The sequence below is a fragment of the Helianthus annuus genome, chromosome 8 (assembly GCF_002127325.2).
Source record: "Helianthus annuus cultivar XRQ/B chromosome 8, HanXRQr2.0-SUNRISE, whole genome shotgun sequence".
Taxonomy (NCBI): Eukaryota; Viridiplantae; Streptophyta; class Magnoliopsida; order Asterales; family Asteraceae; genus Helianthus; species Helianthus annuus.
In genome coordinates this window covers 4,905,216-4,927,034 of record NC_035440.2, presented here as the reverse complement: position 1 = coordinate 4,927,034, position 21,819 = coordinate 4,905,216, and the positions used below count along the sequence as shown (strand labels likewise).

The following is a 21,819-nucleotide window of genomic DNA, read 5'->3' as shown; positions in this document are numbered from 1 at the left end:
GATCGAATTTGACTGTCCAGGCTCTGATACCAATTGTTAGGATCGGAGGCTCTCATGATTGTGTTTGTTTGTATAAATTGAACATTCAGAGAATATGAAACAGTGAAAAGTGCAGCGGAAATGAATACAAACTTTGTAAACACAATCCAAAGAAGAGAATAGTATGATAAACAATTGCTTCACATTAAGTCAAATGATTGAATTACAAAGCAAATGATTACAAGCATGCTTACATTACTAAGCTCCCCCTCAGCCTGATACCCCAAGGTTGGTTGCACAAGATGAAAGGATTGGACTGGAGAAGAAGAATCCACTCAGTCAATCGAATGTAACAGTACAGGGTACTGCTCCATTTATAGGCAAACCAAACCACTGAGGCATCTCAGCTGACGTCACCATGATAGTGACATCTAACAACCTAACAACCTACAAACACTGTTCTATACAAACTATTGATGTTTAACAACTGATTATAAGTACAATACAAAACAAGAGATAACTACTGCTTCACGTTCCGCTGTTGTAGCCTGAGAACTGATGTTGAGCATCAGTGCTTTCTTCAAGGGTGATCAGTCCTTGAATGGGCAGTGCTTGTGTCTTCAGCAGTACTTAGGAAACAACAGTAGATAGAGCGACAGTTTTTGTCTTCAGCAGTCTTTAGAGTTTCATCAGTGTTTGGTTCATCAGTTGTTATAGTGAGCAGTACTTAAGATCCATCAGCTGTTTGATTACCACTGTCAAGGGGAAAGCCAAGTGTAAACAGCTGCTTATTCTGAATCCACTGTTGTGATCCGGTTTTGGCTTTCATTATCTGTTCCTCTGGTAGGGTTCAATCCCAACAAAGTTCTTTATCAAACAAATACTAAAACAACTGAATTTGTTGAAACATGGATATAGAGAAATTTGGTCAGAAACTCAAGGAATTGAAACTAATTAGAAAAACAGTATGTCATATAATTATTGTGGAAGATATCATGTTCTTAATACAATGACTTGTTATCACATATTCAAGATTAGTATTTTCAATAAAGTTATTAATACCCTCTCAAGATTCACTCTAAAACAATCCATCAGAATACAATAAATAAAAAGGACTAAAAGAACCAGAAACCAATAACCCGGAAATTTTTCGGGAAGAAAAATTTAATTTACAACAAATAAAAGTACATAAATAATACTTTGAACCTCTAAAGTATCCTTTTTCACTTATCCACCACAAATGTTTAGTTTGTATTATAAAATAAACATTGAACAAACAAAACAATAAAAAGACCAAGTTCAAAATGCAAACAAACATCTCAATTATTTCTCACTTTTTGAAATATGAAACTTAATTTCTTTATTGCTAACATCCTCAACGATCTTCAAGTTTCTTTCGGTTGTAGTATCAGACATACTTGAGCCTCCATCTAAATTGTAAACATCACCACTTTATGCTTAGATATGTTATCTTTAAAAAGACTTTAAACAATTTATGGAAACAATACAATTAATACATATTAATACATCACCACTCTATGATTATAAATGACATCCTTAATACATATTAATACAATACAAAATTTATTAGTAAAAAAACAAAGATTTTCAAATTTCAAAAAATATCATAGTTAGATTTGCCAAAAAAAATAACTTAAAAATTATAGAGATTAGCATAAACGATGAAAACTATCATTATACCGGATCAAAAAACACCAAAAAAAAAAAAACGATAAAATTAAACTAAGTGAACAAAAACCTTTAAAGTTAGATTTTCATCAACAACAACATTTGATTTCCCCTTCGGATCATCCTAAGAAACATAAAACATTAACCTTTGAAAATGAAAAAATAAAGGTAAAACAATTCAGCTAATTACAAACTCCTATAATTTAGTAAATGAACACAAACCTTTGAACTTTGATTTTCATCACAAAGAACACTTGCTTTCCCTTTCGGTTCAGTTTTTTTATCCCAATCATCTTTGAACTACATATAAGGGAAAAAAATGTTTATCCCAATCATCTTTTATTTCACCTTATTTTCGACAACTGATGTTGAAAAGCTGATTTTCAAAATTCCAAGTGCTAAACATGATGAACAGGTTTGGGAGAATTTGTTTAAAAAAAAGAAAAATGATATTTTTACAATTGATGGTTTGAGATTGATTTTAAAAGTGGTCATCAGAGATTATCAATGTAAAATTATTCTGGTCAACACCTACAAGTGGTCTCTAAATTTGACAAATTTTTAAATTTGTGAAATTTATTGTGAGGTAGAGTGTGTGCAGATAGAAGCAGCCAGGTTAAGAATTCTGAAAGCTATGCAAAAGCTAGGTTCCTGATCCTGTTGCTACGGAGAGCTAGGAAATATTTTTGAATATGTGAAAGCTTTGAAAGAGCCAGGTTTCCGATCTTGTGCATTCCAGACTGCGATCCCAGCTTATCGAAAGGGGGAGTCTGAAGATGAAAAGAGCCAGTTTCTGATCGTGGAACTGTGTAAAGAGCCAAGTTCGAATCCTGATGTTCACGTCAGCTGCTGATACTGAAGAACTTAAGGAGTCAAGAGACCTGATCAAGAGAATTAGAAAGCTCAAGAGCCAGGTTGCGATTCTGATCCTGTGAAGAAAAGAGTCAGATTAAGAGAGAGAAGAAGAGAAAGAGATTGAGGATGCTTACATTGTCAGATACTTTGGAAAGAGCAAGAAGACTGATCAAGACTGAAGACTTGTCATGCTGAAGACTCGACACCAAAGACTTCGTCAACATACAAGGGGGAGTCTGTTGGTGCATATGTCTGTCGACTTCGTCTTGTATCGAGTCTTGTAGATAGAATAGAAAGAACAAAGCTCGGTGTACTATAAAATAGGGTTTTAGAGTTGAAGATCCAGTTCGCACGAAATGGATGTGTCCATTTCGTACGAAATGGAACTGGTCCAGACCGCATGAGCTATTCCGTGCGAAATGGATTCTCTATATATAGTGGGCTTGTTCAATTCATTTGTAACGATTTGGATTCCGGTAGCGAAGCTCTGCCGAAGTATATCCAGGCTGTAAATCGATCTGAAATCAATACAAGAGATAGATTAAGTGATTCTAGTGTGCATACAGCTGAAATAACTCCGATACGTTTGTTTCCGCCTCTCGTATTGGACGAGATCTCTTCTGATCGACTCGTTTGGTCGTGCAAACGATCCTACAAAAATAAGAAAAAAAACAATGACAAAAAAAATAATTAGAAAACAAATAAACATACCAAAAATAATGGGTCATCTTCCTCAATAAGCTTTAAAAATGAAGGACAGTTGTTACTCTGATCCATATCTGGAAATTAAATATGAAGGCTTTTTAAAAATTAAAACGGTAAACTATTTATGGAAACAAACTTATAATATCGGGATAAACTTCTAAAACAAATAATTAAAAAGGAACGGTTTCAAAAAAATTTAAAGCCTATTTATTTTTAGAAACACAATCAATATTCCGTAAAAACATATCACACACTAAAAAATTACATAATCTTTAATGGATTCAAAATTAACACAATATAAAATTTATTAGTTAATCATGAAAAAAGAAAAACAGAAATAAAAAACCAAAACAAAAGAATCATTAATAAATATTAATACAATACAAAATTTATTAGTAAAAAAACAAAGATTTTCAAATTTCAAAAAATATCATAGTTAGATTTGCCAAAAAAAAAAAAACAATCAAAATAACTTAAAAATTATAGAGATTAGTATAAACGATGAAAACTATCATTATACCGGATCAAAAAACACAAAAGAAACGATAAAATTAAACTAAGTGAACAAAACCTTCAAAGTTAGATTTTCATCAACAACAACATTTGATTTCCCATTCGGATCATCCTAAGAAACATAAAACATTAACCTTTGAAAATGAAAAAAATAAAGGTAAAACAATTCAGCTAATTACAAACTCCTATAATTTAGTAAATGAACACAAACCTTTGAACTTTGATTTTCATCACAAAGAACACTTGTTTTCCCTTTCGGTACAGTTTTTTTATCCCAATCATTTTTGAACTACATATAAGGGAAAAAAATGTTTAACAATCTAATATGAATAGTAATTAAATTAAACAAAATAAGAAAAAAAACAATGACAAAAAAAAATAATTAGAAAACAAATAAACATACCAAAAATAATGGGTTATCTTCCTCGATAAGCTTTAAAAATGAAGAACAGTTGTTACTCCGATCCATATCTGAAAATTAAATATGAAGGCTTTTTAAAAATTAAAACGGTAAACTATTTATAGAAACAAACTTATAATATCGGGATAAACTTCTAAAACAAATAATTAAAAAGGAACGGTTTCAAAAAAAAAATAAAGCCTATTTATTTTTAGAAACAACATCAATATTCCGTAAAAACATATCACACACTAAAAATTTACATAATCTTTAATGGACTCAAAATTAACACAATATAAAATTTATTACTTAATCATGGAAAAAGAAAAACTGAAATAAAAAACCAAAACAAAATAATCATTAATACATATTAATACAATACAAAATTTATTAGTAAAAAAACAAAGATTTTCAAATTTCAAAAAATATCATAGTTAGATTTGCCAAAAAAAAAATAACTTAAAAATTATAGAGATTAGCATAAACGATGAAAACTATCATTATACCGGATAAAAAAAACGATAAAATTAAACTAAGTGAAAAAAACCTTTAAAGTTAGATTTTCATCAACAACAACATTTGATTTCCCCTTCGGATCATCCTAAGAAACATAAAACATTAACCTTTGAAAATGAAAAAATAAAGGTAAAACAATTCAGTTAATTACAAACTCCTATAATTTAGTAAATGAACACAAACCTTTGAACTTTGATTTTCATCACAAAGAACACTTGCTTTCCCTTTCGGTGGTTCAGTTTTTTTATCTCAATCATCTTTGAACTACATATAAAGGAAAAAAATGTTTAACAATCTAATACGAATAGTAATTAAATTTAACAAAATAATAAAAAAAACAATGACAAAAAAAATTAGAAAACAAATAAACATACCAAAAATAATGGGTCATCTTCCTCAATAAGCTTTAAAAATGAAGGACAGTTGTTACTCTGATCCATAACTGGAAATTAAATATGAAGGCTTTTTAAAAACAAATAATTAAAAAGGAACGGTTTCAAAAAAATTTAAAACCTATTTATATTTAGTTACACAATCAATATTCTGTAAAAACATATTACACACTAAAAAATTACATAATCTTTAATGAATTCAAAATTAACACAATATAAAATTTACTAGTTAATCATGAAAAAAGAAAAACAGAAATAAAAAATCAAAACAAAAAAATCATTAATAAATATTAATACAATACAAAATTTATTAGTAAAAAAACAAAGATTTTCAAATTTCAAAAAATATCATAGTTAGATTTGCCAAAAAAAAAATAAACAAAATAACTTAAAAATTATAGAGATTAGCATAAACGATGAAAACTATCATTATACCGAATCAAAAAACACAAAAGAAACGATAAAATTAAACTAAGTGAACAAAACCTTCAAAGTTAGATTTTCATCAACAACAACATTTGATTTCCCCTTCGGATCATCCTAAGAAACATAAAACATTAACCTTTGAAAATGAAAAAAATAAAGGTAAAACAATTCAGCTAATTACAAACTCCTATAATTTAGTAAATGAACACAAACCTTTGAACTTTGATTTTCATCACAAAGAACACTTGTTTTCCCTTTCGGTACAGTTTATCCCAATCATTTTTGAACTACATATAAGGGAAAAAAATGTTTAACAATCTAATATGAATAGTAATTAAATTAAGCAAAATAAGAAAAAAAAACAATGACAAAAAAAATAATTAGAAAACAAATAAACATACCAAAAATAATGGGTTATCTTCCTCGATAAGCTTTAAAAATGAAGGACAATTGTTTCTCTGATCCATATCTAAAAATTAAATATGAAAGCTTTTTAAAAATTAAAACGGTAAACTATTTATAGAAACAAACTTATAATATCGAGATAAACTTCTAAAACAAATAATTAAAAAGGAACGGTTTCAAAAAAAAATTAAAGCCTATTTATTTTTAGAAACACCATCAATATTCCGTAAAAACATATCACACACTAAAAATTTACATAATCTTTAATGGACTCAAAATTAACACAATATAAAATTTATTACTTAATCATGGAAAAAGAAAAACTGAAATAAAAAACCAAAACAAAAGAATCATTAATACATATTAATACAATAACAGATGATTAAGGTGGTGTGCTCTTTGTTCTAAATGATTCAGACATTTGCATTTGAATGGTTAAGCATTATACTAGGTTTGAATGGTTAAGATCTCTTATCTGAATTGCTCCGACATTTGTCTCTGAACGGTTAAGCATTATACCGACTGTTAATAGTTTAGATCTTTTACTAGTTCAGCACTTAATGGTTTAAATCTCTTACTAATTCAACACTTACCCGTTTAGAAATTGTCAAACAACCCTTAGAGTGGGATACCATATGTATAAATGTAATATGTTTTTGTCTCATCAAATGTGAGGTTTCATGTACAATCTTGTTTTTTTTTTTTTCTATAAAGCTAAGGGTTATAAGAATCACATATGTGACTTTAACACTGGCATTATTCAGAGCATTCATATTGAAGACTCTTTATTCATATATTTTATATAATATAGAGTAAAAAATAAAGAAAACAATAAAACCACAACATTAGAATCTCAATAATAGAAAAATATTTATAGAATGTAAAGTACAACCTCTACATTTAGAGGCTCATATCAACCCTTTATATTTTTATTGTGAGTGTACAGGAAAAGAAAGAGAAAAAAGTAATAAAATAAGTATTTTTAGTATGATAGAGATAGAAGGTTGGATGTGAAATGTTTTTGAAAAAGAGTAAATTTCATTTTTTGTCCTTTATGTATTATCCGAATTTTGAAACATGTCCTTTAAAAGTTTTAATTTCATTTTATGTCCAAAAAACATATGTTTTATATCACTTTAAGTCCTTTACACCAAACTGAGTTAAATTACTCAGTTAGGTTTATTTAAGGCAAGGGTATTATTGGTATTACATCTTAGTTATTTTGTTTTTAAAAATTAATCAAAACAATTAAAGGTGGGACCCACTTTACAAAGTTTCAAGGCTTCATCTTTCCTACACCCCCATGTTTTCCGGTCATCTTCTCCGGCGGGCTCTTCATTTCCGGCAACTAGTTTTTCAGTTTTGTTTCTTTATTAGTAAAACATAAATACCCTTATGTGGGTTACACTTGTAAAAATTTGCAAACATCGAGTACGTTTTTTATACTTTTTAAAGATAAAGGATATAATTGCAATATGGTATCAACATAAAGGACGATTTTTGTGATTTACTCAATATATAATTGAAACATGTTTTCCACTTTGCAGAAAAGTTCATAAAGCTTTTTTTTATTATAACTAGTTATTTTCCGTCCGCGTGTTGCGGCGGGACCCAATGACTATAAAAGGCGTGTCAGCAACGGTAAACAGATACCGAATATCAAAACATAAATAAAATGACGTGGTAAGGATAGTCACTCCGTCATAAAAAGGCGATTTTAAATAACCTAATATATAATAATAGGACCCACATGTCCTATACGTTAGAAATTCGGTTGTTTTCAGTTCAGTTATTACGGTGTTAACACGTTAAAATATGGATGAGCTCGGTACCGGTAACGGCAGAGAAAGTACCGATCCGGAAAATCATCGAAATTAGGTACCGGCACCGAAAATGCTCGGTACAATACGGTACGGTATTTGAAGGTAAAAATCAATAAATACAGGTATGGTGCTAGATCGGTGTCGAACCGAAAATAACGATTCTGAAAACGCCAAAAGATGGGTACCAAATTGGTACCGAAAATGATTTGGCATAGTAAATTTGGTACCGATACGATACCGGTTCGTTTACAGGATTTGATACGATTTGCTCATCAATATTCTAAATATCCATGTTAATTTTACATACTACAATTCATTCATTACAGAAAAAGACAAAAAAGAAAGCAAAATAAGTTGTTGTGTATATAAAACCTCATTCAAATGAAATACAGTTTATTTACTGTGTGTATGAAGAGTAATCTAAACGGTGCAATTACTTGCATTGCTGCGTTGCCACAGGATTTGATGAGCTCGGTACCAACCGGTACCGAAAATACCGTTACCGAAATCCCCAAAAGTGGGTACCGTACCGAATATACCTAGTATGGTACGGTTCGGTACCGGTCGGTACTGGTACGGCACCGGTATTTGAGGGTAAAACCGGTGAATACCTGTGCAGAACCGGTACCGAAAATACACCGGTTTGGTAAATTTGAGACCGATACCTATACCCGATACCATTTGCTCATCTCTTAATGATGTTAGTATTCATTCCATTCTAATTTTAAATAATTCTAAATTCTTATTCTAATATTAATTTAATAGTAAATGACTGTTCATTCAGTTTCCATTTTATCATATATAGATTCAAGAATATTTATAGATTTTGGTCTGCTAGTATTGTTTTGGATAATACTAAAAAAATGACTTTTTTAAAATAAAGAAATAATTTTCTACTTAAAGAAAGAAAGAAGAAAGAAAATAAAGTAATACAAGAAAAGAAACAAAGATCATTAAAGAGGCATTAAAAGTATCACATGACATAGGTCCCTTAGAATTCCACATTTTTTCCTTGTGGCTATCAAATGTTGATAACACTACTACAGATACCCCACTCAATCCCCTACAGGTTGACACTTGACACTCTACATGTGTTGATAACATTTTGAGTCGAATGCCATTTTAGTCTCTGTGGTTTTGGTCATTTTATTAGTTTGGTTTAAAGGTTTGAAACGTTGTCATTTTAGTCCAAATAGTTTCAAACGTTGCCATTTTAGTCCATTAGGTTAACTTAATCAATTTTTCTGTTAACTAGAAGGACAATTCATTCATTTTTTATGTAATTATGCTAAAAGAAAGGCAATTCGGTCATATAAAAGAAAGGTGCAAAACACAAAAGAAACTACCAGCTTGTGATCCATTAAATTCATAACCAATAAAAGTACTGAACCATTAAAAGTCTCAATAAAACCTAAACAAACAACTCTTAAACTTTGTTAACCTGCAAAAGATAGTGGTTAACCAACTTTCGGGAAAGTATTTTTTTGAAGGTGTATAACTTATCTCGGTCTATTCCTTTTTTTAATAATTTTTTTGAAGGTGTATAACCGATGCAAAGTATCAACAAGCAATAGGAATGTCAATTGAATGCCGAAGGTTGGATAAACTTAAGGAAGCGATTACAAAGAGTGAAAATGTTCATGCAACTCTGTCATATTGCACGGATGTATCTCATGCTTTCGTCAATAGGAGAGAATATCGCCGTGAGGTAGTATACACTCATTGCTTAACATATTCTCTTGTACATTTGAGATACGAATCAAGATACCGAATGGTCCGAATGAAAGAAAACATGTTTTTAAAGAGTTGTTTTAATAAATTGTAAGGTTTTCAAAACTAACAAAGTAATGTATATTTTATATATGATCTTTTTTTTTAAGTTTTCTTAATCCTTTTTCATGCTTATCTATTTATTTTTGCAAATATAAGTATTTGATTTGTGTTAAATTATTTAGTTACTAGATTAGAAGTAAACTGTATAACTAGATGACTAGATTTGTACATATCATGACAAAATGGACATATAAGCTCAGTTATGTATTAAAATGAAAAAATACAATTTTTTTTTTTGGGTAGGTACTTCTTCTTCTTGTCAAAGTATACCAAGATCTTGCATCCCCCGACTACTTAAACATTTGCCAGTGCCTTATGTTCCTCGATCAACCCGATGGTGTTGCAAGCATACTCGAGAAACTTTTAAGATCCGAAAACAAAGATGATGCGATGATGGCATTTCAAGTCGCTTTTGATTTAATTGAAAATGAGCACCAAGCTTTTCTACTGAGTGTCAGAGACCAGTTGTCAAGTCCCAAGTTGAAACCTGAAACGCCAGCTGTCACAGAGCGAAATCCCTCTGTGTCAGAGGACACTCAAATGGCTGATGAAACACAACCACTTATTGCTACAGAGGTTACAGTGCCTGAATCTGATGATCCAACTGAAGTGACATATGCTGAGAGGTTGACTAAATTGAAGGGGATATTGTCTAGTGAAACTTCGATTTAGTTGACTCTCCAGTTTTTATACAGTCATAACAAGTGAGCAAGCTTTTCATTTTTGTGATGTTATCTAGACCTCTTTGTTTTTCTTATTGGTGCAAATGAGCCGAGTTACTCGCGGGCTGCTTGAGATCGGCTCGAGAAAAAGCTTGAAACGAGCCGAGCCCGAGCCAAGCTTGAGCCTAAAATAAAGCTTGTTTATCAAGCCCGAGCTCGAGCTTGGCATGTGAAGCTCTCCAGAGCCTTAGTGTAATATTAGTCTATTATTTGTATTATTTTTATTTATATGAGTTAATTAGTAGATAATAAACGAGCCGAGCTCGAGCCTGGTCGGGCTCGGCTCGTTTGCTAAATGGGCGGGTTGGGCAACATGCCAATTGGGGTTATTTTTTGGTAGGGGTTTTGTTGATCACTTGATCCTCAAACACCTTTCTGTTCAAATTTATTGAGTAAGTTACAGTGTATTAGGGTGTAAGGGGCACCTTTGGTGACCCCATTCGGTGACCTCATTCACCTAAGGGGAACACCGCCGCCATCACTTAGGTGAGTGGTTTGGGGGAGTGAAATCGGTGGGAAGTCATCGAAGAGAGGGAAGAGAGAGGGAGGAGTGGACCAATGAAAAGTTTTCTTTTTTCTTCTTCTTTTTTTTTTTTAATAAAAAACCAAGTCACCTAAGAGGGGAGTGCCGCCATCAATTTAGGGTGTTAGGGGAGTTTAAGAGGGGAGTTGACGTGACACACGAGGATTGGTTATGCGTAAGAGAGGGGACTCCCCTCTTAGGGGAGTGCCCCTTACACCCTTAGATATTATATATTATATATTATATAATACTCTAAGGTAGCGTTCGTTTCATGGAATGGAATGGAATGGAATTAGGAAGTTTTTCTTTGTAAAATTGATCTTGGTTGGGGGAGGGAGGAATTTGAAATCCTTCACTCTAATGAAATTTGTGACTATTTCAACATTCCTTAGAAATCCTTCACTCTAATGAACGAATGGAATGGAATGTAGAAATAGTCACAAATTTCATTGATTAAAGAAATTCATTGGATTTCAAATTCCTCCCTCCCCAAACCAAGATCAATTTTACAAAGAAAAGCTTCCCAATTCCATCCCATTCCATTCCATGAAACGAACGCTACCTAATTTGTAACATTAAAGGCATAACACGGTTGTACTTTGTGCAAGAGTGATGTTCAAAGCATTAGGTCCCCCTTTTACCCCTCTTCACCAGTATTAGGTTTCCCTCCTTTTACCCTCTTCACCAACCAGCAACGACAGATAGAGAAGAGAGAAGAGAGAAGAGACAACAGACGGAGGCGGTGGTGATTCACGACGGGGATGTGACGCTCATAACAGCGGTGGATTACAGAAAGAAAGTGAAAGCGGACGGAGCACTGGTTAGGGTTCCGGCAATCTGTTCACCAGTGTCGTCCCTCGAGAGAACCCTACCAACGGTTGGTTATTGGGTAACAACAAAGAGGGTTATGTATCTGAAAACAGAATAGAAGACGGTGATGAGTCGGATATCGGGAGTTCCGGCGAGGTCTGGCAAATCCTCCTGTAAGCATCCTCTCTATCGCATGATACATCTATAGCGCCTTGCTTAAGACTGACATTGGAATTAGGTTAGTGAAATGTTGAAGTTGTATAATTAATTAGTTTCAGATTGCAAAGTTAAATTTTTATGAACTTCATGTATAAAGTTTCAGACTGTTTTCAATTTGTTTATGAAGCTCATGTATAAATAGGAAGATTTGCTTGGTTCACTTATTGATTGATTGATCATTTATATTTATATATACTCTATTTTGCAACATTTGTGTGCAATAGGAGTTGTACCATGTGCTTCATTTGGTTGTACCACTTTTGAAGGCTTGATTCTTATATTGGCCAGTGAGGGCGGTGCATGATTCATCACACGTGTCGCACCCTCTTCTCAATCTTTACCACTAAACGCACACAGACCACCCAATCTCACAAATGTCTTCCCAGGAAGTAAAGCGACGACCCCAGTGAACCCTCACTTTCAAGACGGCAGTACCCATTGTAATCTCCGCGAATCGGAACTGCTAGGAGGTACGCCAACGATGATGCAAACGGTTTTGAAAAATGTTTCCCAAACAAAATTTTCAATACTTTGAAAAAAAATTGATGCAATGTGTTGTTGTACATGTAGTTTCATTGGTGTGTTCTGCCTTTTGCTCATGTATACATGTAGCTTCATTGGTGTTTTGTGCCTGGAGTGAGAGGTAGGAAACACAACCACAGAGACCTTTTCAATGACTTTGTCAATATATTTGTACTTGGTATTTAGAGCTTAAACAGTAAATATTGTAAGATAGAAAAGCAATGAGATCAGAAACTTCTCAATGACTTTTATTGATACTTGATAGATAACGCGGTACAAGGAAAGCAAGAGTGACCCAATTTATGTAGACTGAGAAAGCAAACAAAAAAGTACTGAAACAGGAGAAGGTCTATAGACTGGTAAGCTAACAATTAAAATGTCACGTGCATGAATGCAGAAGTTCCTGAACCAAGTTTTGAATCATTCTTCTTCGATATCTCAGGTTGTTGTTGGTAAGGTATCGGGAAACTACAATCTCTAAATTGTGAGTACTTTGTTTCTCTCCATTACACTCGACATCCACACACTGCTTCTAATATCTCTTATACTTTTAATTATTATTTTAGGTAAGGCAGCTGTTGTGTCTTTTTGAGCCTACTTGATGGATCAAATCATCATGATTCTCAAACAACGGCTGATGGTGAGCATTATTGGTCTTTCGCTTTCTCTTTAGCTACTTAATTAGAAATTATAACAATTTTTTAACAAAAGAAATTATATTAAGGGTGTTTTGTTTCATCAGGCACTTCCTTACACCGTTTTCCAGCCACAAGCACTGGAACTCTGTGCACGCGTAAGTACACCATAATATTATCTACTTATCTTTGCTTTGACTTAATGTTTTAATTCATGTGTTTGTAAGTGATTAAAGACTTGAGGTTGCTATAAATTCTAAGATGCACCATTTGAATGAATGTATGCAGAAAGTAGGGGCAACATCTGGTGATATGAGGAAAGCTCTTGGTATCTGCAGGTTGGTATTTCTTTATAATTATTTATAATTGTTTTACGGTCTACAAATTTTCGTAAATTTTTTAAGGCGGAAATTGATCTTGAGCTTTTATTTCGCTTTCCAGGGGTGCGATAGAGATGCTTGAAACTGAGCTTAGAGAATCTACATGCACTTCAACTTTGACATCCATGGTAATAGTCTTCATTAAATAACTTTTTATGTTTTTTTTTTCATCTGATGAAAAGTAAAATTCATAAGCTTGTTTAAATAGTTATCTAATTGTCTCTACTTCATTTTCATGTAGGTGAGGGTTGATCATATGGCTATTGCTTTGTCGAGGGCTTACAAATCACCAATAATCGACACTATACAATCCCTTCCACAGCATCAACAGGTACCGTTTTAAACACATTCGTTTCAGTGTTTTCATTTAATTAGGTCAAAGTGAACGGGTCATAAACGTCTAAGTCATTTCATTCAAAGATTTAGATAACTGTTTGTTTTTATATTGCATTGTAAACACAACTAAACTCAATTATCTATATACTAAGAATGGTCAAAAGCCAAAACAAGATTAGTGGGTCAATGGTCAACCCGATCTTTCCTTTGAAGTAGACTAATTTCCTACCGTCTGGTGTAGATTGTACTATGTTCTGTTGTGAAGCTGTTTCATAAAGGAAAGAAGGATACAGCAATAGGAGAGGTATAACCATATCATCTTTCTTTCATGATAAAAGATGAAATATCTATATATTCTAATCAAAATTAGTTATTTTACAGTTGAACAAGTTTTATATTGATATCTGCAAACCACATTGATACCACCAGTTGGTATAATGGAACTTTCATGCATTTGTAGAGTGCTAGGTGAACAGGTAACCAACCATCTGCACCTATCAATCGACTTTTTATCTATTAAATATTCAAAAAAATGTCTTTTTTGTTGCAAATTCTTATAAATTGCTATCATTTTATAGGGAATTCTAAAACTCGGTTAATCCCGAGATGATAAATTAAGGAGAGTGATGTTGCAAGTAGATGAAGCCGACATCAGTTTTGCATTGCAGGTACAATAAACAATTTGTGTACATTTTTTTCTGTCAAAATGGGCGTGTATCTAACCTAATGGATGTAACTCAATGACAACCAACTTAACATAAATAAAAATATAGCCCCCGCCGCATCGCGGCAGGTTACTTTTCTAGTTATTACTAAGATCATGTTATTAGATTCCTGATCACCCATTTGAAATTGCCATCTCTTATCTTTTGGTTTCTTGTCTCTTCTGTTTTTGGTCTTTATTCCTAATTGTTGAAAGATTCTTATAATATTCTGTATTATATAGGTCGGATCTGCTTATTCTCAAGACAATAAAGCAATCAATCGAGATGAGAAACAGCGTTTGCCACAGTGCAACAATATATGCTAACGCCCTTATGCACGCTGGAACAACCGTAGACACATTTTTAAGAGAAAATCTGGTAGATATGTTTCTATTTTTCCATCTATAATATCAAGTTTTAGAGTAAAATGCCATTTTCGTCCCTGAGGTTTGGCCAGTTTTGCGATTTTCATCCAAAGGTTTGTTTTTTCCGCATCTGGATCCAAAAGGTTTGAAATCTTGCCATTTTCATCCAGCTCGTTAACTCCATCCATTTTTCTTTGTTAAGTTGGGTAATTTCGTCATTTTTGTTAACCTTAAGTGCGGTTCGGTCTTTTTCACTTTGTGTACAAGCATTTAGCATAATGTGAAAAAGACCGATTTTGGCGAATTGCCCTTTAAGTTAATAAAAAGACGGAAGTACTCCTGACTTAACGGAGAAAAATGGATGGAGTCAACGAGCCTGATGAAAATAGCAAGATTTCAAGCCTTTTGGATCCAGATGCGGAGAAACAAATCTTTGGATGAAAGTTGCAAAACTAGCCAAACCTCAGGGACGAAAATGGCATTTTACTCCCAAGTTTTATTAGCAGTTCTAAGTCTTATCATTATTATCTTCTACTTTGCTTATGATTATTATAGGATTGGTTGAGCAGAGCCACAAACTGCGCTAAATTCAGTGCAACAGCCGGGTTAGGTGTTATTCATCGAGGCCATATTCAACAAGGAAGATCGCTCATGGCTCCTTATCTTCCTCAAAGTGGGTCCGGTGGTGGTAGTCCCTATTCTGAAGGTGGGGCCCTCTATGCTTTGGGTTTAATTCATGTTTGTTCATTATGAAAATGGGTATGTTCGTGTTCGTTTAAAACTAAATTAACAGTTCACGAACGTAAACGAACACAAATGAACATAATTGGAATAAAATAAATGAAGACAAATGAACCAAAACTAGTTTTTTTTTTTATATTTAAATTAGTGATCAATTACGATAAGTTCCACTGTAAAGCTTATTTTTAATACTAGAAAGCTTAACTACTAATTATTTATATTTATATAAGTATAACTACTTATGTATATATTAAAATTTAAACAAACTTCGTTTAATTAAATGGACAAAAAAATTTGTTCATGTTCGTTCGTTTATTAAATAAACGAACTTCCTGCCGAAAAAGTTCTCAGTTTCATTATTACCAAAAGAATAGAACAAACATGAACCTTACCGTTAAATCCCACCATACCCAGTAAATCCCACCAATAGCTATATTGTAACCTTAACTAAGACTAATAAAAAAAATTAGTTTTTCTAGTTAATTTTGGTAGATAAAAATGAAACTTAGTTTTTTGTATTTTACATAAATAAACTTGAGTTAACATTTTAATTCATTTTGATTATTATAGAAATCATAAGAGTTTAATAATTTAGTTTGATTTAACTAAATTTAGTAGGTTTTATGCATTTAAAAAAATGAGGGCAACTTCAACCCATTTTCTCTTTAATTCAATACTAGGTTAAACCCCGCGTGTACACGCGGTTTAACCAACGAGAATACTTTAAAGGTTTAATTGTCTAAAATGAAACTAAACTTTAAAACGTGCAGTATAAAGTTGTATTTGAAGTTTACTGTTAAGAGTATCAGTACAGTAATAGTATTCATTATTTGCCTAAAATCAAACATCCTTCCAAATAATAATATAAGTAAAATGAAATAATACAATGAAACATAAATCGATTCAATTTAAGTGCTGATAAACACCACGAAACTATAAACCTGTAATGAATATAGATTCTGTAAGAAAAAAAGAAATCAAAGTGAGGATTACATAAGTATATGCCCAGAAAAGTTACAAATCAAGAAATGAAATTCGAAATTAGGTTTAGAAAAAGTAAGTTCTACCAAGCATTTCTTTTCCTCTGTCTCTTGCTTCTGCTATGCTTTTCCTCATATATGATCCAAATTCAGTTGTTTCCACCCTTCAAACCCCATAACATTTTCCCTTAACACTTGAGCCCACCCTTGTATTTATAGGGTTCATGATTAGATGCATGGCAATGGTGGATACACGGCATTAAAAGAATGAAACCTCGTTGTATTTGCTATTTATAAAAATATATAGAAGCATAAGAGAAACTGTTTTGACTTTTGATGATTGTTATTATATACTCTCTTAGTTGCCACCGCCTCGCAAATGCGATGGCAGGGGCAACAAACAATAGAGCAGCCCCATCTGACATCCCTCCAGCCAAGGCTCCAGTTATGCTAGTTTCCACCAGTAAATATGATATGTTTGATAGAGCCTGACTTAAAAAATTATTGTAATGTGCTTGTAATATTATACAACTAAGTAATGAGTAGAGTGGCAATCTAAACCCAATCACTTTAGTTGATTGGATTGATTCGAGTGTATTTACCTCCAACCTTGTACATGGGACGTTTTAAAAAACAAAACAGGTCAAATAGATCAAAAGCTGGCCAAAGTATGTTTTAATGCACAAAACACCAAATGATAAAAAGTTTACATCCTTAAAAACCCTGTATTATATCTTTAAAAACTATGTGTATTACATAGATTAAATAAATGTAATTTTGTATTAAATACTAAAACGTCTATCTTTAAAAAAACCAGTGTATAGGGGGTCGGGTTGAAAAATCTACCAAATAAAAAAAAATATATCTTTAAAAACCCAGTGTATTAAACGCGTTGAATAAATCTAATTTTACATAGCAGATGAGAAAAAAAGTTATATCTTTAAAAACTTCGTGTATTGCACGGGTTATATAAATGTAACTTTGTGTAGTAAATAATAAAAATAGTTAAATTTTTAAAAACCTCGCGTTTTACACGAGTCGAATAAATATAATTTTGTATACCAAATAATAAAAAAAGTTATATTTTTAATAAATTAGGATAACATTTAATAATAATTTATTATTTATATATTTAATATAAGATAAGTAGGAAAAAAAGATATTTGTTTTAAAAATATATTAAATTAACAATTTAGATTTGAGTATAATATTTTATTAAAGTATGATAAGATTTAATATTAATTTATTATTTATTTATTTAGTTAATATAAAATAAATATAGATTTGAGGATACCTTCAATGAATGACACGTGTCTAAAAGTTGATTTCTTTTATCAAAGTTACATTTATATAACTCGTGTAATACATAAAGTTTTTAAAGATATAACTTTTTATTATTTGCTATGTAAAATTAGATTAATTCAACACGCGTAATACACGTGGTTTTTTTAAGGATATAATTTTTTATTATTTGGTAGATTTTTCAACCCGACTATACATGGGTTTTTTAAATATACGATGTTTTTAGTATTTAATATACAAAATTACATTTATTTAATCTGTGTAATATAATTTTTTTAAAGATATAACTGTTTTTTAGATCTATTCAACATGTGTAATATACGGGGTTTTTAAGAATGTAATTTTTTTTATTATTTGGTAGATTTATTCAACCCGATTATACACGGGTTTTTTTAAAGATACGACGTTTTTAGTATTTAGTATACAAAATTACATTTATTAAATCTGTGTAATACACATGGTTTCTAAAGATATATTTTTTTTATTATTTGATATATAAAATTACATTTATTTAATCCGTACAATATACAGGTTCATAAAAATATAACTTTTTATTATTTAATATATAAAATTATATTTATTCAACCCGTGTAATACACGGGGTTCTAACCTAGTTTAATATAAGATAAGTAGAAAAGAGAGGTATTTCTTTTAAAAATATATTAAATTAACAATTTAGATTTGAGGATAATATTTTATTAAAATATAATAAGATTTAATATTAATTTATTATTTATTTAGTTAATATAAGAAAAGTATAGATTTGAGATACCTTCAATGAATAACACATGTCTAAAAGTTAGTTTTTTTATTTTATTAGATATGTTTCAATAATTATATACATATACATAAATAATCTTTGAATATTTGTATATATAACTTTGACGGCCAACTCATCATCTTTATCTTTGTTATTTATAAATTATTATGTGATTGTATTAGTAGATATATGTGTTAGGTTTTTGTTCACTTCATAAATATTTCATAAATATTTAAGGTAATCTTTGCAATCAAATTGCTGTATATACATTATTATAATCATACATATATACTAATTATAAATAATCGACCAATCACCAACACATATATATTTATATAGTGATTATCAATGAATTGTTAAATATTTAAGGTAATCTTTGCAATCAAATTGCTGTATATACATTATTATAATCATACATATATACTAATTATAAATAATCGACCAATCAACAACACATATATATTTATATAGTGATTATCAATGAATTGTTATTTTTAAACACTTATATAAACAATTCACAATTCAAATGCTCGTTTATTAAAATAAATAATATTTAGTAGGAGTATTATTTAAAATTAATAAGAATAAATTAAATTATAATTATAATTATCTATAAGAGATTGGCTAATATAATGACAAGTGTCCCTTAAGTGGTTTCTTTTATTATATAGTATAGATGTTTACTTTTTAACGGTTTGACCGGGTCTAGGTAAAAAAGCTGCCGGACAGGTCGGGTAACTGTAAATTTTCAATCTTTCTATGAACATCTTGCAAGCAAAACATGATTACAAAAAATAATATTATTGTTAGAATATTATGAAAAGTTGACCGGTGCTGCTGACTCATCCAGTTCCGGCAAAGGGAAAGCTTCCGGTGAAAAGGACGCCGACTCGATGCAGGTATGGATAATAAAATTGAGTAAAATTAGGGGTGCTAAACGGGTCATTTTCATGGGTTGGCGGGTCGACCCGAACTGAACCGAACCCGAAAATCATGTTATACTATACATATGAACCCGAACACAAACTGAATATTTGCAGGTTGACCAAAAAACGACCCGTCCAACCCGATTTTTTTTTTTATTTTTTTCCCAGAAATAATATATTAAAATTAAAATTTACTACAAAAAAACACAAATGTATATAATAAAATTACATTTAAATTATAAAATCTTATGTCAATTTTTCTAATTAAGTTATAATTATGTCATAAAATACACACCTAATTTAATTTATGACATAAAACATATTATAAAAAAACATAATATAATATAATATATATGGGTTAAACGGGTCAACCCGACCGGGTTGACCCGATACTTAACCCTTTAGCTAAACGGGTTCATGGGCTCAACCTGAAACTGACCCTTAACTCATTTAGACTAAACCCAAATCCGCGATATTCGTGTTAGGTTCGTGTCGTGTTTTTAGGTCGTGTCAAAAAATTCACACCCCCAAGTAAATGCCATTTTCGTCTTTGAGGTGTGGCCAGTTTTCCGACTTTCGTCCCAGGTTTGTTTTTCCGCATATTGTCATTTTCATCTAGTTCATCAACTCCACCTATTTTTCTTTGTTAAGCGAGGGGTATTTTCGTCCTTTCGCCTTTTTCACTTTATGTAAAAAGTCCGAGAACCGATGAAAAATACCGAATTGCCCTTTAAGTTAACCAAATGGATGGAAATACCCCTGAATTAACGGAGAAAAATGGATGGAGTTAACGAGACGGATGAAAACGACAAGATTTCAAACCTTTTGAATCCAGATGCGGAAAAACAAACCTTTGGACGATAGTCACAAAACTGACCAAACCTCAAATATGAAAATGGCATTTTACTCATTAAAATTCATATCAACCGCGTTTTGTAAGTGAATCGGTCAAAATTGCACTCCTAAACAAAATGTAAAATCTTTTACTATGCATCCAACAGGTGGATGATGCTGCCGCCATGGCTGTGGATGATGAGCCTCAACCACCCCAGCCGTTTGAATACAGCTCATGATCACTGTTCTAGTCGGTTTGATTTGATCTCAGTCGACACAGTTGCATCTAGTGAGTTAGCCGGTTACATTCATGGGGTTTATGTGGTGCGCTGGAGAACGTTGTAACCGAGTCAAGTGTAGGTATTTCCCATTGATGTTTTGTCAAGACAGATTGTGTTTGTTTAGTTACTCTTTTATCTCTTTACATTTCATGTGAAAGCTTTTTACCAACTATGATCACTTTTTCGGCCGCCATTTGAGTAAATACCCATCAGGTATTGCCCACTGGGTATACTTGGGCTATACCTGTCGGATATCTATTGGGTAACTACTAATCAATTACGTTTAGCATTATCACTATAAAATTACATCAAATAACTACAACGCCTATAAAATACCTAAATGTATATAAAAAATGCTAGATGTTAGCACAAGATAACAAATTGAAAATCTAGATGTTCCATAATGGTTTCATCATAAGATTACAAGTAAATGTGTATACGCCTTTTGGTGGTGACTTTTCATATCCATAATACAAATAGAAGAACTAGATATATCATATACGTATTTTAAAAAAATAAATGAAATTATATCGGATATATAATCGGGTTGGTGAAGATGTGGTGGGTAAATGGTGTATATCACCAAATCCCAAGCCCGTCCCAAAACCTGCAAAAAAAAATAATAAATAAATAATCTCAAACCCGATTACAATAACACAAACCTAACTTAGATATTTCGAGTTTATCCATCGTGTTTGATTGTCATCCCTAAGAATGCCATAGTGTCTACGAAGAGAAGCGAGGTGGAAAACCTGTCGCCCCATTTCTAGTTTATACAAGAACAGAAATTAAAAAATAAGAAGCAAAACCTATTAAAAGTTCAATATTACCTTTTGTTTTTTTAAAAAATATATTACCTTTTACATCCATTACATACTTTTTTTTACCATATATATTTACATCAACCGTGTTTAAAAACAATAATGAAAAAGGACTTTGAATCTAAAAAGTTAATACACTTTTATTTTAACCAAATGAAAAAGAACTTTGAATCTAAAAAGTTGATACACTTTAGTTTTAACCAAAAACACACTTCAAAGAAACAACTTCCTTCAACGAAAGAACTAAAGGGGAGTTATCTTACATGTTCGTCACATATTTGATAAGAATATAAGATAGGGTGAGGCTAAATGTACTTATTATTATACTTCATATATGTTCTGTGAGTAAAAGTAAAGAGATGATGTGACTGATTTAACAAAGTGAGGCCGAGAGATATATTTAACAAATAAAGAAAAGGTGT

The 21,819-nt window shown here is 31.5% G+C and overlaps 1 protein-coding gene and 1 long non-coding RNA gene across 2 annotated transcripts; both read left to right on the top strand.

Annotated features, from left to right (window-relative positions):
- The first annotated feature begins 9,242 nt into the window (after positions 1-9,242).
- On the top strand, positions 9,243-15,712 carry LOC110871849 (26S proteasome non-ATPase regulatory subunit 1 homolog A). The gene is made up of 4 exons (XM_022120602.2): positions 9,243-9,411; positions 9,780-10,240; positions 14,630-14,765; positions 15,308-15,712. Exons 1-2 carry the CDS (start codon positions 9,280-9,282, stop codon positions 10,206-10,208), a joined length of 561 nt encoding a protein of 186 aa, XP_021976294.1. The 5' UTR covers positions 9,243-9,279; the 3' UTR covers positions 10,209-10,240; positions 14,630-14,765; positions 15,308-15,712.
- A 3,660-nt stretch (positions 15,713-19,372) lies between these two features.
- Positions 19,373-20,748, top strand: LOC110870768. Its single transcript, XR_002553223.2, has 2 exons — positions 19,373-19,434; positions 20,463-20,748. It is a non-coding gene; the product is annotated as an uncharacterized LOC110870768 (long non-coding RNA).
- Positions 20,749-21,819: the final 1,071 nt, after the last annotated feature.

Bases quoted from the DNA above. Each gene is read 5' to 3' on its own strand.
- LOC110871849 (XM_022120602.2), top strand. From the start codon at position 9,280: ATGTCAATTGAATGCCGAAGGTTGGATAAACTTAAGGAAGCGATTACA. The intron at 9,412-9,779 runs GTAGTATACACT...TTTTTTGGGTAG, and splicing joins GGAGAGAATATCGCCGTGAG to GTACTTCTTCTTCTTGTCAA.